Genomic DNA, 17,461 nt, shown 5'->3' on the forward strand with positions numbered 1-17,461 from the left:
TCCTTCTGCTAGGAAGGAGTGAAGCAGGAGCAGTCTCTGCACTCACGGTAATGGTGTCAGCACAGCTGGTGCTGTTGAAAACTGTCCTGAAATCTAGCAGGGTGGCATAAAAATATTTGAAATAAAATAAAATAAAGGGTGTGTGTGTGTCTTAGACCCATGTAGGCTTGGATTCCTTCAAAAACGGAGAAAATCCAGCCTTTTTAGTGTGGTTTTGAAAGTACTTTGGCATACATAATTTAGCAGGTGAAGCTTTTCCTTGTGTAAAAGAATAATGTGATGGGGGGGGACTTCACTTGCCTTAAATTCTGTATTTTCAGTAGGGGCAGTGCTTAAAGCGGCATCCTAACCTCAAAGTTTCCTCATTTAAATAGATGGTTCTCTGGGTGTTATAATACAATAATACACGATCCTCACTAGATCATAAGCTGAAGTATTGGTGGGAACAAGCTACTTGCACTTCCTGTTGGATTAAATGTACAAAGTGAGTCCTTTCTTTGTCTGCATTGTATTTTCCTTCTTCACAGTTCAGAACCTTTGACCCATGCAAACAACTGTGGTGCAGCCATCCTGACAACCCCTACTTCTGTAAGACAAAGAAAGGACCTCCCTTAGATGGAACTGAGTGTGCATCAGGCAAGGTACCCATGCTGTTGAATCTGATATTGGACGGTTTCATCCTTGGCAGAAGGCTGGCGTGTTCCACCCTTGCCCAAACCCTTTTGCACAATACATGCGGGCACCCAGACCATGCCTTGTTATAGGAATATGTAGGGACTGTGTGTATCTCTTTGGGCAGCATTACGCAGGCACCTTTTATTCTTCTAGAACCTTAAAATGCTTTGTGTATGTTCACACCTTTGCCCAAAATTGGCAGTGGTTGAAAACAACAACCAAGCCTGAGATGTCAGTAACGTTCCGCACCTTGGAGAATAGCTTCGTAAGATTAGTACAAAAGTATCATATACTTGAAGGGAAGTGGGTGGCGCTGTGGTCTAAACCACAGAGCCTAGGGCTTGCCGATCGGAAGGTCGGCGGTTCAAATCCCCGCAATGGGGTGAGTGCCTGTTGTTTGGTCCCTGCTCCTGCCAACCTTGCAGTTCGAAAGCAGGTCAAAGCACAAGTAGATAAATAGGTACCACTCTGGCGGGAAGGTAAACTCTGTGCGCTGCTCTGGTTTCGCCAGAAACGGCTTAGTCATGCTGGCCACATGACCCGGAAGCTGTACGCCGGCTTCCTCAGCCAGTAAAGCGAGATGAGCGCCACAACCCCAGAGTCGTTTGTGACTGGACTTAACTGTCAGGGGTCCTTTACCTTTTTACCATGGACTTCTAGAAAAAGGTGACTGGAGGCATTGAACAGGAATCTTTCACCTCTCCATCCTCCACCATGAAAACCATTATGTTTATTCCCACGTTAACTTAGCAGAAAAGTACTTCACTTCTGTTATGCTTACGTGGTTGCTTCCATGCAGACTGTGTTGCTGCTCTTTCTGTCATTTTTCCTCCCTAGAAAAAGACAGCCCAGAACACAGCAGCAAGACTTGCGTCAGGAGCTAGCTCCTGGAAGCACCAGCAACTGTTGTTGCTAGTTTATTTACAGGCTAAATTCTTGGTGCTGCCAAAGCCCTATCATGACCAGCTCAGAAATAAACTAGAGCAGGGGTAGCCGATGTTGCGCACTCCAGATATTACTGGACTGCAGTTCCCATAATCCCAGACTATTGGGCATGCTGGCTGTGGGTGATGAGAGTTGCAGTCTCACAGTGTCTGGAGGGCCCCATGTTGGTTACTGCTGTCTCAGGGAATACCCCACCCTGCGCAACACAGAGACTAGTTGAGATCTCTAAAAGAGATGATACTCTTGAGTCCACCAACATTGGGCATGAAATTAAATGCCACCAGAAAGCAACCTTTTAACAGTGATGGCTCTTGGATCATGAAACTCCCTCCCCAGGTGAGCCCACCCAGACACGTCCCATTGCAGTAATTTGACACCTAGTGCGAAGAAGCATTTGTTCTACCTGCCCACCACATGTTTCTAAATCTGGTTCTGTTATCTTTCAGTGCTGTCAACTGCTGGCTTTAAAACGAGACTGTTAAAAATCAAGCTATTTTATAAGTTCCATGATTCTCGCTTTAATTCTGTTGTAAGCTGCTTTGAGCATCGTTTGGTGGAAAAGCAAACTCCTAAATTTAAATAAAGAATAAATGCATACGTCTAAGGGTACTGGAACTTGGTCCACCGCCGACTGTTACATAGGTCTGCATTGCTCCACTTGGTAGCTTGTGTTTGCCAAGGCTATGCTGGCCTTACTCTGGTGGTCTCCACAGTAGAGTACGATGGTTAGCTGTGCATCCTTAAATACTCAGAGCTGCACATCAGGAAATCCTCACTACCAGCAGCTCCCTGGTGTATGCCCACTGCATTTTTAGCAACAAGCATTGGGTGTTTGCGCTTTGAGTTCAAGTGCAGTCATGGAAAACAGGAGGTTCGTTCCATCCCTTCCCATTCCGGGCTTTTGAGCTGTTCCAGTGTAAATACTGCAAAGTTCTGATGTGGAAAAATCAAGGGCAAGGACAGGAACGCCGACCTCAGTGTGGTTTCAGATTGCAATCTGTGCAAGGGGATTAGCTTGGTGCTGCAGAGGTGACAGGCTTTTTTTCGTGAATACACTGTGCCACCCAGGCCCCCTGAGACCTTTCTTTATTACTTTAAGGTTTCGTGACTTCACAGCCGTCACTGTCCGCCTGACCAATGAGAGTGGGAGAAACAGATTCCGAACCCTATTGTAAAGCCGGGTGCTTCCGTGGCTGTAGAACTGATCTCCTCACTAACACTGGACAGTAATGAAGAGGCAGGTGTTCAGGTAACCCCTGTTTCTTCTCCTGTTCCAGTGGTGTTTCAAGGGTCACTGCATCTGGAAGACTTCAGAACAACCGTACAGCCAGGATGGCAGCTGGAGTTCCTGGTCCAAATTTGGTTCCTGCTCCAGGACTTGTGGGGGTGGGGTACGCTCCCGCAGCAGGAACTGCAACAACCCACCGTAAGTTTGGCCCTTCCGCTAGGAGCGTCGTTTGGGGAAATCTCATCTGGCAGGGGACAGAAGGGGCCTCTCTTCCTTCTAATGCATCTGGGTCACCGAAAAACAAAAAAGGCAGGAGGAGAGTTTGTGGGAAATCGTAGCTGAAGGAACAGTAGAACAAGTCATAAATGAATTGCAATAAAATAAAGCAGAAATTCATCTAGTAACAACTGAAACATGTGATCTGTATCCTTGAGCGATATTTCAGTTGCTGGGTTTACCATTTTATGCCACAGATATGAGCTATCTCATATGCATGTTTCTATATTTAAAATTAAATGCATTGCTTAGTTGGACTGAGATTCTGGCAGTTTTCAGGGACTGCACTCTGTTTTACCAATCATCATCATCATCATCTATTATTTTATACCCTGCCCATCTGGCTGGGTTTCCCCAGCTACTTTGGGTGGCTCCCAACAGAATATTAAAAATAGAATCAGACATTAAAAACTTCCCTAAACAGGACTGCCTTCCAATGTCTTCTAAAAGTCTGATGGGAGGGCGTTCCTTGACATCTGATGGGAGGGCGGTTCCACAGGGTGGATGCCACCACTGAGAAGGCCCTCTGCCTGGTTCCCTGCAGCCTCACTTCTCATAGCAAGGGAACTGCCAGAAGGCCCTCAGCTCAGGACCTCAGTGTCTGGGCTGAACGATGTGGGTGGAGACGCTCCCTTGGGTTTGCCCGAGCTTGCCTGAGAGCCAGTGTGGTGTAGTGGTTAAGAGTGGTGGACTTGTAATCTGGTGAACCGGGTTCGATTCCCCGCTCCTCCACATGCAGCTGCTGGGTGACCTTGGGCCAGTCACACTTCTCTGAAGTCCCTCAGCCCCACTCACCTCACAGAGTGTTTGTTGTGGGGGAGGAAGGGAAAGGGGAATGTTAGCCGCTTTGAGACTCCTTCGGGTAGTGATAAAGCGGGGTATCAAATTTTGGTTCAAAGAAAAGAAATTAGCTAAACTAGAAAGCATGGAAGTGAATGCAATTTCTCTTTAAGGTTTTTTGGGTGATGAGAATGCAGGGCTCCCTAAACAGCAGCTGAAGAAGTGTGCATGCACACGAAAGCTCATACCAAGAACTGACTTAGTTGGTCTTTAAGGTGCTACTGGAAGAATTTTTTTTTGTTTTGACTATGGCAGACCAACACGGCTACCTATCTGTAACAGCAGCTTGCTTGTTTTCCAGCCCAGCCTACGGAGGGCGCCATTGCCCAGGTGCCACGTACGAGTACCAAGTCTGCAATACAGAAGAGTGCCGTGGTCCCTATGAGGATTTCCGTGCCCAGCAGTGCTCCAAGAGGAACTCTTATTACACCCACCAGAACTCCAAGCACACTTGGCTTCCCTATGAACACCATGATGGTAAGGCATTGAGACACTGCTGACCCACCCTGAATCGAGAGCTTACCGAACTGGCCTGACTTCATACGCTAGGAGAGAGATCAACTCACTCTTATCATCAGTGTTGTTTCCACACTAGCTGAACATTTTAGATGTGATTCATGCGCAGGCGCCTCTGCCTTATGTGCTCCCTATCCTCCCAAGTGGCTGAGAGCAGCAGTTTGAAAGCTTCTGCTTTTAGTTGGCTACAGTTTACTGTGTAATTTGAACCTGGAACTGTGGTTGTCGCAAACTATGGTTAGCTTCAGCAACCACAGTTTGATGTTGCCTCCCCCCCCCCCCGCAATTTTCAAAGTCAAGTTTTTTCCTAAACTTCAGAATCTTAACATATATAATCGAGATTTCAAATTTGTTATACATTTGTCTTTAAACTTTGGCTTCCTGCCTTTCCCTCCATGCTGTTCTTAATCCCATCCCATTTACATACTGCATTTCACCTAATAAATTTTCTTCTGTTTCATATATTATCAATCTTCTACCAATTCTCATATTTCAAATCCTGTTTGCGATTTCCCCTGATTATAATATTCTTTCAGCTGTTCCAAAAACGGCTTCCATTCTTCCGTGAATAGTCCGTCATGTTGGTTTCTTATTTTTGCTGTTAGCAGCTCCACAGTTTGATGTTGGCTTTCGATGTTAACCATAGTGGGGGATTTTCACCACCATCGGGCAACGCAGCACGTTTCATGGTTAAGGGAAAATTAACTCAAAAGCTTTTGGATTCTTCCTCTTGGCCAAGAGGCAATGGGCAGCATGTGGACCCAAGGCTTGTTCTTGCTTGTGCATGCTATGCTAAACAATGATTCAGTGTGAGGTACTCTTTAAGCTGTCCCTTCTCCTTGCTAACCTAGGAGTTCCAAAGCACGTCAAAGTGCAAGTAGATAAATAGGTACCACTCTAGCGGGAAGGTAAATGGCATTTCTGTGTGCTGCTCTGGCTCCCTCGGCCAATAAAGCGACTGGACCTAATGGTCAGGGGTCCCTTTACCATTTTACTTGATGACCTTGGCTTAAAGAGTGTATCAAGAAAAGTCTTAAGTGGGGGCATTTTTAAAAGGATATGAAATGCACCCCAAACCTGCTAAGCTCTTTTACAGGCTAAAATATGGTACACATGTGTTCTGTGACCTCCTGATTTGGATGCCCTACGGGAAAACATTTGGGATAGGGATGTTTGACCAGTACAGAGCAAGAAAGTTCGCATATGGTACTACAGAATGTTGGGCTTCAAGAGGCACTTGAATCCCATTTGGATGGGTGGAAAAAAGGCTTTCCAGGAGCAGAAGGCAAGGTGGACTTCAACTCAAGAGTAGTTAATGTGGTGCTATGCAGATGGTGTTGAACTCCAGCTCACACCACCCCTCCAGCAGTTTTTTTTTGGGGGGGGACGGGGGCTCACCATTGACAGTGGTGGCAGCAGATTTTATCTCCCTCCACTCCCTGAAGTGAAGGGTGCTGTGCGTGTTTGCCATTGTTGCAAGTGACAACGGCAGCAACTGCGTGTGTAGCCTGGGTGCCATTTTGCATCCTCCACAAGGTCTGGACCCAGCCTCATTCTGGTATGGGGGAAATGGTGGAGAATATCCAGAGAAAAATTCTGCAAATTCTCCATTTTCTAGGAGGGTGAGAAAAAAAAATATCTTTTCTGAGAACATTGGATCAGCCCTACAAAATACTGTTGTTTCACTTTTGTCTGAAATCCTCACACATAGTACCAAATGCCTCTGTGTGTTTGTTTTACTGCAGATGCCCAGAAGTGTGAGCTGATTTGCCAGTCTGAGGAAACTGGAGACGTAGTATTCATGAATCAAGTTGTTCATGATGGTACAAGGTGCAGCTATAGAGACCCATACAGTGTCTGTGTGAGGGGAGAGTGTGTGGTACGTAACTGAACTTGCTGGTTCATCTGTTTTCCTATACTTTTTGTGTCAAAAGAAAGAGCAGAGGACAGCTATTTATTGTTGGTTGAACCTTCACAGATTTTGGTAGATTTTTCTGGAATGGGATTGAACAGGGCTTTGCCAGATGTCCTGTAGTTTTCATATTTGTTTCCAAAGTAGCACATTTAGTGCACCAAAGCAAACTGCCCCCCGCAAATACCCACCTTACAGCAGTTTCAGCATCCTTTCAATTCTCCAGCTTCTAGGTGCCATTTTCCTTCTCCTTTGCCCATGTAATCCTGAGATTCATTTACCAACACAGCTTTGAATCTCGTCACTTGAGTTGACGCACATGATTTTGTCTTGAGTGTCTGTAATGTCATTGACAAACCACATGGGCAGTCATAACCCATAGGATAGTTTTATAACCAGAATCATACACAAATGAGACTGGGGACTTTGTGAGGTTGAGAAAAATGGAAAAGGGGGCAACAAGGAAAGCATCAAAACAAGGCAAATGTGTTTGCGACAAGTGCAGAAAACTCACCAAAAGTGATAGGCTTTTTTTTTTTGATGCTCACAAAATAGGAAATATGAGTAATTTCAGCTCAGTCTTAGCTTAAAATTCCTTTCATGTTGCAATTTTGGTTTGAAGAGATATTAACAAGTGTTTGTTGTTTGGATCTTTAGCCAAATTTCCTCACTGTTATTTAGGTTGCATGGAAGGGAATATCCCCACCCTGGGTGTGTATTTGAATTTTGCACACACCCTTTTGCAGTGCATTCATTTAGAGAGTAGTCCAGTGGATGTGTAGGGAGTTTGCTTCTAAGTACATGGGCATAGGATCTCATCCATCCTTCTTTATTCCTACAGCCTTGCAAAGCAGGCCTATGCCTTGCCATTTTGCAGACGGGGAAACAATCCACGAGAGATCGTACTTGCTTGAGGCCACCCAGCAAGTTCGTAAACTGAGAAAGTGGGTTGAACTTTGCTCCCACAAACCCAGAACTCCTCACCAGACAACCGCACTGGCTTTTTGTGTGTTGCTGCTATTCATTCGCACCACACACAGGGCTGTAATTGTGGTGATTGCAATAAATCCTCTGGCTTACTATTTCAGTATTTATAGCACGCTGTTCAGTCGCCGAAGCTCAGCTTGCTAGATATAGAATAAAACACTGGACAATGCTGATTGCTTCCAGGATAATAGGAAGTTTTTGGTTGAGTGTGGTGTTGCAAGATCCAACACAATCTGAATACCATTACACCCACACACCCGCACCCAACATTTTCTAAAAACACTTGGGATCATAACTTTGTTTTAATGATACTGGTGATACATAGACTCTATCTATCTACAGTGGTGCCCCGCAAGACGAATGCCTCGCAAAACGAAAAACACGCAAGACGAAAAGGTTTTTCGGTTTTTGCGTCGCTTCGCAAGACGAATTTCCCTATGGGCTTGCTTCACAAGACGAAAACGTCTTGCGAGTTTGTTCGCTTTTTTCCTAAAGCCGCTTGAAGAGGCGCAGTTGCGACGGACCGTGCTTCGCAAGACGAAAAACATTGCAAGACGAAAAGACTCGCGGAACGAATTATTTTCGTCTTGCGAGGCACCACTGTAATCTGAAGCAAAACTCTATCTGTGTATATATTTTCTCTGTGTTTGTGCTTTTCTTCTACTTATGACAGCATGTTGGGTGCGACAAAGAAATCGGCTCCCTCAAACAGGACGACAAATGTGGTGTTTGTGGGGGTGACAATTCCCACTGCCGGACGGTGAAGGGGACTTTGGTCAAATCCCCAAAGCAGGCAGGTGAGAGTACAAAGACAAACTTCTCTCAAAGGCGGGGGAGGACCTAGAGTGCTTCTAAGACAGAGTGTCCTTTAAAATTTTCCTTACAAGCTATATAGGCTGCCAGAATTAGCAGCAGCCCTTTCCCCGCCTCTATTATTGGAGGGGAAAACTATTTACATTGGAGTTAATGTGAGCTGTATCTAGTGTGATAAACACTGGTGATGGAGTGTATCTGTATGACGACATGCAGAGTGTGCACCAATGAACACGCAGGGAATTTCTGGATGTTGCTTTCCCAGTAGCCATAGTCTCTGGGTGACTGAGGATATGAACTCATCCGAGGGATTCCATCCATTTGTATATATTGACCAGGCAATGCGCAGAACATCCTGTTTGTTCTCTAATTTTGTGTATATTCTCCAATGTCATTTGAAAGCTACATGGGTTGAAATTTCCTGTTTATGCTCTCCATCTGGGCATATTCTGGTGTGTGTGTGTTTCTTATACACAAGTCCAAATTTCCTTATTCAAAAAAATTATATAATTGGCTTCCTGTAATCAAGATCCGCAGAACTGGATTGGATTACTCAGTCCATGGGGGACATCTCCATTGACTTTCAATGTGGTTTTGTGCCGGAGGTGTCCCTAGGGTGTCAAAACACATACTTAAATAAACATAGCTGTAGCAAAAGTCAAAAGAGAAAAATACTTGTGTGTGTTTTTCAAAGCCTGTTATTTCCTGCAGCTTCAGAGAGTCTAAAAGCGAATGTTTCGTGGAACTTATCTCTGACTGTAGCTCTACCCATTTTAAGAATGGTTTCTTTTCTTCACGATTTTCAGTGGGTGCTTTGAAAATGTTTGAGATTCCAGCCGGCGCCAGGCATGTGCAGATTGAAGAGATGGAGCCAGCAACCCATACAATTGGTAAGAACCGAAAATGGGTTTAGGTAGACAGGGTCGATTTTGCCTGACACTCTTTATACAAAGGTCTTTTTAACAGTTTGGTTCTCAAGAAGAGCTTGTTAAAGACATTTGCAGGGTTCAGTCCAGTCAGCATTAAAGCACTTTAAAGCCTTGCTCATCTGAACAGGAGAAAACAAACTAAAGATGTTTAATTCTCTCAATGAAATAAGTGAGATTTTAAATTTTGGCTGGATCTCACTACCCCTCATCCCCATCCCCAGCGAGCTAACTTTGGATATTAGGCCACACATTGCTAACACCACATGTCAGATGCACATTAGTATTTATAAAGTAGTTTTTCTTCTTTCTTGTCCTGTGCCAGCTTCATTAATCATTGTGTGTATATATATATTGTGTAAATAAGCATCATAGGCTTGGTTTGTGTGTTTGTATATGTTGTGCACTCTGAGAAAAGGACTACATGGGAGTATCTCCTAACAAACAATTCTTCACCGAACTCAAAATATTGAGGTGCAAAACTTTACAAAGTAAGCCTATTCCGGATCAATTGACATAATACCCACCGTCAGATATAGGGGTTTTGAAGGGCTGTTTCACAAATTACTGCACATGATAAGCGCTTAATCTGGAGTAAACGGCAGGCTAGTCCATACCCTGCTCTGAAACTAAACTAAAACAGATTCCTCCATATTTATCTTTGTTTATCTTGTCCTTCACCTTTCTTCTCTGTTTCCCTCTGTTCTTTCAGCATCATCATTACACAACTATTAAGACCCTTATTAGCCCATCTGAACCTGACAGCTTTTGTAACACGTTGCAGCATCACAGTAGACATTTTAAATTGCATTCCATCAGTGTGCTTAGTAACATGATAGCAAACCTTTATTATTATTATGCAAGGAAGTGTGGGTGGCAGGAATTGATCAATTGGTAGGTAATGTGAAGCAGTGGTTTCCCTCCCTCTTGTGCGTCTGTCTGCAGCTCACGTCCTGCTGTCTGTAAAATCTGTGAGACTTCTGGTGGAATTGGCTGTGATCCTTTATTGCTGCTCACACAATGCTCCTCTATGCGCTGTACAAACTTGGAGAGGTCCAGACTAGAAGCCAAATCTCTCATGCTCATAGGGGGAGAGGAAGGGGAAGAGAGAGTGTATTCCCCCCCCCTTTCTGTTTACAAGCTCTGTTAATTCAGAGGACGACTTGGAATGCCAGGCATGATTTAAGTGTGCCAGCTGATTACAAACCAGCCGAGCAAAATGAAAATGAACAATAAAGAAGATGGAGGGGAGATAGATTGGGGTTTTATTTTCTACCTTTGCCCAAGAAGAGAGGCAAATGTATTGCAGAAGGTCTAGCTTTAAAGGGTACTGTTTTTACATTGCAGCAAAATGTCCGCCATGCTGATGGATGAGGAAGTGTGCAGAAGGAGAGCCTTTATATTGCAAGAGGTCTTGGCTTGTGTGTGGGTGTTTTGCATGTCTGTATGTATGCATATGTGTTCAGCAGCAGGCTTTGCTTTCATTGCGTCAATATCCCAAGCAGAGCACTCCTCCTCCCTCCATAGGAGCAAACAGGAGAGTTGTAGAATCATAGAACCGTAGAGCCAGGGACACCACTGGAATGGGAACAAAGCTTGGTTCATGATCATCCCAGTTGCCTCCCTTTCTCTGCGCCCTGGGGCTTGTTTCTTGGTGCAGGACGGAATCTTGGAAGACTTTTCAGCCCCTAGGCACTCAGCGTGATTTAGCCAATGGGTCCAATTTTAAAACCATCTCAACCATCTCAAACCATCTTAAACCATCTCAAAAAATGCCATCCGTGCCAAATTGTTTATTTATTTGTGAATTGTATAGCCTGCGTTTCACCAAATGGTTCCATAACATAATTAAAACACAATATAGTGAAAACGTAAACATAAATCACGTATGCACACTACAGGGGTACTTGATCCCCTTGGGAAGGGGTGAAGTGTCATGCTTCTTGCCCTGGAACAGAAAGAGAACCTACCCAACTGACACTGACACAACCCCCCCCCCATACATACACTAAAAAGAAAAGGAAAAAGGCTTAATTGCCTATTGCTCAAATTCTGCTGCATGTAAAAGGACGTTGATGAGCGGAGATGACCCTGAGCACTACTTTCCCCCACAGCTGTTAAGAACCAAGCCTCTGGCAACATCATCCTTAATCCCAAGGGCAAAGATGCCAAGAGCAGCACTTTCCTGGAGATGGGCTTGGAATGGGAGTACGCCATTGAGAACGGCAAGGAAAGCTTGAAAACCAGCGGGCCCCTGCATGAAGCCATCAGCGTCCTGGTGAGTCCTGGAGAGAGGTAGATGCATGTGTATGCTCAGCAAGACATGTGCAGTCTCTCCCCCCCCCCTTTTTCCTTTTGCCCTTTAAGCCTTTTGCTCAACTGCACCAGACAAAACTGTTTCAATGCATAAACTAATTCAAGAGCACTTCACACAACCAGTGTTGTTTGCAGAATCCATGCAAAAAATAGGAAAGTTGCCATTTTCCTCTTTTGCACATGAGAATGAGAGAGAGAGGCTAGGTTCAGGTTGAAACACAGCTGTCCTTTCCCCCTTCGCTTTCCATTCACTGGGCCACACCTGTGCCTTTTAAAAATTTCTGCTGGAGTTTCAGAGGGAAAAAATAGCCCTATTATATTTCCCCTTATGAAATTTAGCATCTTATAAAAGATTTTAGTTTGGCTTTAGCCCTTGGGAGCCTGGATCTGGTGGACTCAGCAGAAAACTGAAGAACTGTGCGCACAACTATACATTTGTGAAGACTTGTGTAACAAGTGGAGAGAGGTCATTTCGTCTCTCATTACTCTTTCTTCCCTTTCTCTGCATCCTAGGTCATCCCGCAAGAAGATGAATCCAAGAGTAGCTTGATGTACAAGTACATCATCCACGAAGATCTCCTTCCTGTCATTGGAAACAACAATGTCCTCCTGGAAGAAATGGACACCTATGAGTGGGCCCTTAAAAGCTGGTCTCAGTGTTCAAAAGCTTGTGGAGGAGGTATTTTCCCTGCATTTCTTGGTTTAAGTGCCTTGGATGCACTTCCAGTGTATGGAATGTTCCTTGCTTGCAGAGGTCTGGTTCATGTATGAATGTCTATCCCAGGACTGCATGCATGAACCGACTCTTGAAAAGCAGTGTTTTTGAGGTGTTCACTCTATGGTACTTCATTTATCACTTTTGATTTTGTAGTCAGTCCCTCCAAGTAATGAACCTGCATGTGCAAAACCAGCTGTTAGCAGCTGTGTTTGGAAACCTTGGGGAAAATAAGAGTGCCTTCTTTGTTGCAAGCTTTCGACAGGTTTTATTTAGGTGTTTATTTCAATTGCTTAGTGTTGAACATGAATTCTTTAAAAATGAATGTCTACGCGAGTGGAAATTCTGGTTCCAGTCTAGGAATGGCATGTTGAGTGTCACTTCAGGCAAAGCCCAAATCAGTCTGCTTTAAAAGGAGCAATATTTTTTGCACATTGTTACTGGCACTGCAGGGAAAATCAGGACATCCCCTGGTGCACATTTAAGTGCTCCCACCCCCTAAATCTTGGCATCAGTCATATGCTGGGATTGCTCCCTATAGTTTCTTGATGTTACCAATACGAGAAAAGGAAAACCCTTGGCAATATTAATATTATTGTGTTTGTGAGGCAAGTAAGCTGCTTTTAAGAGAGCGTGAATTCAAACTTTAGATGGGGGTCACAGTTCTTCTCAGTGTCCCTTAAGGAAGTGAGATAATAATTATTGAGCAGATCAACACAAGCTTCTGTTCAGAGCATTTAAATACACAAAGCAGGTTTTGAAAAGCCAGGTCAGAACTTGCTGACTCAAGCCTGCCCTGCTAACATTGGAGTGGCATAAACTGCATTTCCAGGGATATGTCCTCCTGGGAGCAGCTGATGACGTCCACCCTACACACCCCAAGTTGTGTTGGTGACTAGGGTTTGATATCTGTGTTGTTCTTTACTGGGAAGGTGAGTAGCACATCTGTCTCAGCAGATATTACGCCAGAAATATTGCCCCACCCACGCCCACCCATTCTCAGCAGTCACCCATGTGTGGAGCTGTTGGATTCTGACCTTGTTCAGTTGTGCTTGAGTCCAGGGTGAGGGATCAGCTCTGCACCTTACAAGGAGGGATTGCGCTAGTAAAACTGGCTAGGCTAAAAATTCCCTGCGCAAGGCGAGGGTTGCAGCCTGCATCTGTCCAAACAAATGGAAATACTTGAGAGAAGGTACTCCGATCTGTAGACCCTTGTATCATAGACAGGGTGTTTTACAAGTAATCACTGTGCTGCCTTTGGGTTGCCAAGCAATCACAGTAGGCTGCCTTTGGTGGGCCGTCCTACAAAGTGAAAGCCAAGCCTGAAAGACCGAAGCTGCCGATTACACCAAGACCCAGCGTCCGTTTTGTACTGCGTTTCCGATGCAGAGTGCTTCCTGCACCTTTGCTTCCTCAGAGCAGTAAGGAGCTAATGGTGGCAGCAGCTGTGTAGTATCCATTCATTCATTCATTCATTCATTCATTCATGTGGTGCAAAGATGTGAATGGGAAGCAGAAGTCACACACACAAATACTGTAGTATATTGAAGTCCATTTTTCAATGGGCACGTTTTCTGTATGGCTGTGCTATCTGTGTAATATGGCTGTTCAGTGAAGTGCGCTACTATGCAAATGAGCATGGTGTGAAAGCGGAAACAAAAATGGGGAGGGGAAGGGGGAGGATTTCAGTTGCCTCAATGAGCCTGTGTTAGCCAGAGACAGGAAAAGAGAGAAGTGATTTTATCAGGTGGCATTCATCCAAAAGTAGTTTCTCATGCCGCATGGAAGTTGCCTATCTGTCCCTGCTGGCCACTGTGACACCAGGATTCCAAATATCTCACTTGCACTATTTTTTAACGTATTTGTTGCATCATGACACTTTTTCAGTGTCTTTACTCTCAGGCTATCTCCATATATTGTCTGGACCTATTTTCCACTTAGTTGACAAGAGTACAGTCATACCTCGGGTTACAGATGCTTCAGGTTGTGTTTTTTTCGGGTTGCAGACCGCTGAAACCTGGAAGTACCAGAATGGGTTACTTCCGGGTTTTGGCGGTCACGCATGCGCAGAAGTGCTAAAGCGCACTTTGTGCATGCGCAGAAGCGCCGAATTGCAACCTGTGCGTGTGCAGACACACAAATATGGGTTGCGAACACTGCGGGTTGCGAACGTGCATCAGGTGCCTTCAGGCCATTTTCTGGACCCCCCAAAGGCATGAGTGCCTGTCAGGAGGATGCCCACTTTGTGCTTTGAGCAACCTAGACTTGCTGATTCCTTCCTAGCTGTAGTTTTGATTCTGCTGTTTTGCAGGAATACAGTATACCAAGTATGGTTGCCGGAGGAAGAGCGATAACCGGATGGTGCACCGGAACTTCTGCGATAACGGGAAGAAACCAAAACCCATCCGTAGGAGATGCAACATGCAGGAGTGCACGCAGCCTTTGTGAGTCATTTTTTCATTGTCTTAAAGGTCCAGGGGCCAATTCACACAACCATTTTTGATGTGCAGAACTCACCTCAATATTACCACGGTATTGTGGTCTTGTGAAATAGCCATATGTAATAAAATCTCAAGTAAGTGAAAAACCATTGAGATCGCTCTATTTATCCAGAATGCGGCAGCTAGACTGGTGAATGAGTGTGGTTGCCGAGACCATATAACACCGGTTCTGAAAGACCTACATTAGCTCCCAGTACATTTCTGAGCACAATTCAAAGTGTTGGTGCTGACCTTTAAAGCCCTAAACGGCCTCGGCCCAGTATACGTGAAGTAGCGTCTCCACCCTCATTGTTCTGCCCAGACACTGAGGTCCACCTCCGAGGGCCTTCTGGTGGTTCCCTTGCTGCGAGAAGTGAGGTTGCAGGGAACCAGGCAGAGGGCCTTCTCGGTGGTGGCACCCGCCCTGTGGAACGCCCTCCCATCAGATGTCAAGGAAATAAACAACTATCTGAGTTTTAGAAGACATCTGAAGGCAGCCCTGTTTAGGGAAGTTTTTAATGTTTGATTTTTTTATTCTGTTTTTAATCTGTTGGGATCCGCCCAGAGTTGCTAGGGAAACCCAGCCGGATGGGCGCGGTATAAATAAGAAATAATTATTAAATTGTTATTATTATGAACATTGAAAGAAAAAGCCACCATGTGGCTATCACTGCATAACGGTCGTGTGAAATCCACTCTGGTGTTCTTGCTTTTGACAGATGCTTATTCTGTGGTTATTTGGCAATGTTTTTTGGTTAAGATCATACTATTGTAGTGGCGAGAACTTAAGAAGTTCCCTGCAGGATCAGAGCAACTATGTAGTTCAGTCTTTGATTTTGATCTGTGCAGAGCCAGACACCCATAATCTGAAATCTCAACAGCCTTCATATTTTCAACCTAGGTGGCCTAGTTCTCACTGAGATGGTAAATATGCATCTAGGCTAACTACCCTCATCCCTGCCTATAGAAAACCTACAAGTCAAGGTTGGAGGCTAGGCTATATTCCTCCCTGCCCTTGATATCTTGGTTTTTTCTGCGAAGGGAATTTGTTTTGTGAGCTTATTCCTGCAGGCTGAAGTGGCCCAGCCCAGATTTATCCTGTTCAGTGGGAACTGAGCTGACGAGTCTTTCTGTTAAGAGTGTCTGGTTTTGCTATTCTCTTTTCAGCTGGGGGGCTGAGGAGTGGGGGGCCTGCAGCAAGTCCTGCGGCAAGCTGGGAGTCCAGGTCAGAGTGGTGCAGTGCACCCAGCACCTACACAACGGCACAAACAGGACCGTGCACACAAAGTACTGCACAGGAGACAAGCCAGATGCACGCCGGCCCTGCAGTCGCATCCCGTGCCCTGCCCAGTGGAGGACAGGTGCCTGGTCTCAGGTAAGGGGCCGCCGCCACTTGGCTACTATGCCACAGCCAGCATTTCGGTGCCCTAAGCAAAACAAGGAAAATATCGACACTTTGCACCTCTGCAGTGCACCACAGAGCACCTTGATTTGACTAGCAGCCCTATGATGTGTGGGACTTTTTGGGGAAGGAACCTTAGGCAGCTGCCTAATGCCAAGGCAGAACAGTTTTCCATCTAGATTGACATTGTCTGTACTAATGAACAGCTGCTCTCCAGGGTTTTGGACAGGAGTCTTCTAGTTTTTCCTGGATCCTACTGCATGCAGAGCATATGTTCTACCAGAAGGCCACTGCCCTACCTTAATCCACAGTCTCATATTCCCTTCGCTCGGTGACAGTAAGCTTGGGAGCCAGGATTCCCAATGGTGATGCTTGTTGCTAGGAGTTATTCTTTTAAAGATACCAGTAGACACCTGTCCTTCCTTTGACTACAGCCCTCTCCTTAACAGAACCTGTCTTACTGGGTTTGCTGTTAAGGAAGAGCCTAGCCAAATAGCTCAGATTACATGGCAATATTATTTTTCTTATTTGGCTGGATTTGAGAACCCTTAGCTGTGCCAGGAGGATGCTTCTGAAAGAAAGAAAAAAGAAAAGAAAAGCGAGCACAGAGCAGTGCCACTGGCATTACTGGGTGAGGAAAAACATGGCTTGAGAATGGGGTCGGAGCAGTTACATTTGCTGCAAGCAAACAAATGATATGGGGTTATGATGCAGCTTTTTAGACACTTTTGAGCTGCCTGGGAGATCTTGTCAGAATCCTGAACATCCTAGACCTTGCAGCTACAGAGAAGTTCGAAAATATCTCTGGCAAAAACTGATAAAGGATGCAATTACTGAAGTTTTTCCACTATTTTTAATGCTTTTCTAAATCTGTATATCAAGACACAAACTGGCGTTCTTTTGAGGGGGTCCCTTTCTTTCTTTCTTTCTTTCTTTCTTTCTTTCTTTCTTTCTTTCTTTCTTTCTTTCTTTCTTTCTTTCTTTCACAGTTTGGGAGCAGCCAAGTTTGTGAAGGTAGATGGATTAAGAGAAGTGTTGTAGAATGTAAAATATTGACACTCTCTCTTTCCCTCAAGGTTGAGGGGATAAGTGACACTGCAGTCAAAAGAATCATTTTATTTGTATTTCTCAAACGCATACCAGTCCTCATCCAAAGCTCCGATGGCAGCTTTGATAGTCAGCCACTTGTTGGAGGGGAGAGGACATTATGTGCTTGCGGTCGACCCAATGCGGTGACTGAAATCGCATTTGTTTTGGGTGTATGAATCCAGACAGAGGAACCACCTGCCCTGCTCCAGTGGCATGTACTTCCTGCAGATCCTCCTTGCTAGCTCAGCCCTCTTTTCATCAGGGTGTAACGGGGGAGTGCATTGAAATTGCTCCAGCCCTTCATTTCCCCTTAGCCTTGATAGATGGGTTTTCCAGTGTGG

General features: G+C 45.0%; 1 protein-coding gene across 5 annotated transcripts in view; it reads left to right on the top strand.

The window, feature by feature from the left end:
* Positions 1–17,461, top strand: part of ADAMTS14 (ADAM metallopeptidase with thrombospondin type 1 motif 14) — an 83,193-nt gene that overhangs the window by 53,277 nt on the left and 12,455 nt on the right. For all 5 annotated transcript variants that reach the window (XR_014168730.1, XR_014168731.1, XM_081913071.1 and 2 more), the window contains exons 10-19: positions 528–641; positions 2,898–3,046; positions 4,266–4,441; positions 6,226–6,359; positions 8,053–8,176; positions 8,999–9,082; positions 11,233–11,396; positions 11,948–12,113; positions 14,461–14,593; positions 15,797–16,004. Coding sequence is in view for 3 of the 5 variants with exons in the window: in XM_081913071.1 (XP_081769197.1) it covers positions 528–641; positions 2,898–3,046; positions 4,266–4,441; positions 6,226–6,359; positions 8,053–8,176; positions 8,999–9,082; positions 11,233–11,396; positions 11,948–12,113; positions 14,461–14,593; positions 15,797–16,004 (1,452 nt within the window). In the remaining 2 variants the exon portion in view is untranslated. The remainder of the gene's footprint in view (positions 1–527; positions 642–2,897; positions 3,047–4,265; positions 4,442–6,225; positions 6,360–8,052; positions 8,177–8,998; positions 9,083–11,232; positions 11,397–11,947; positions 12,114–14,460; positions 14,594–15,796; positions 16,005–17,461) is intronic.

This window comes from Podarcis melisellensis (genome assembly GCF_964234715.1).
Source record: "Podarcis melisellensis genome assembly, chromosome: 5".
Taxonomy (NCBI): domain Eukaryota; kingdom Metazoa; phylum Chordata; class Lepidosauria; order Squamata; family Lacertidae; genus Podarcis; species Podarcis melisellensis.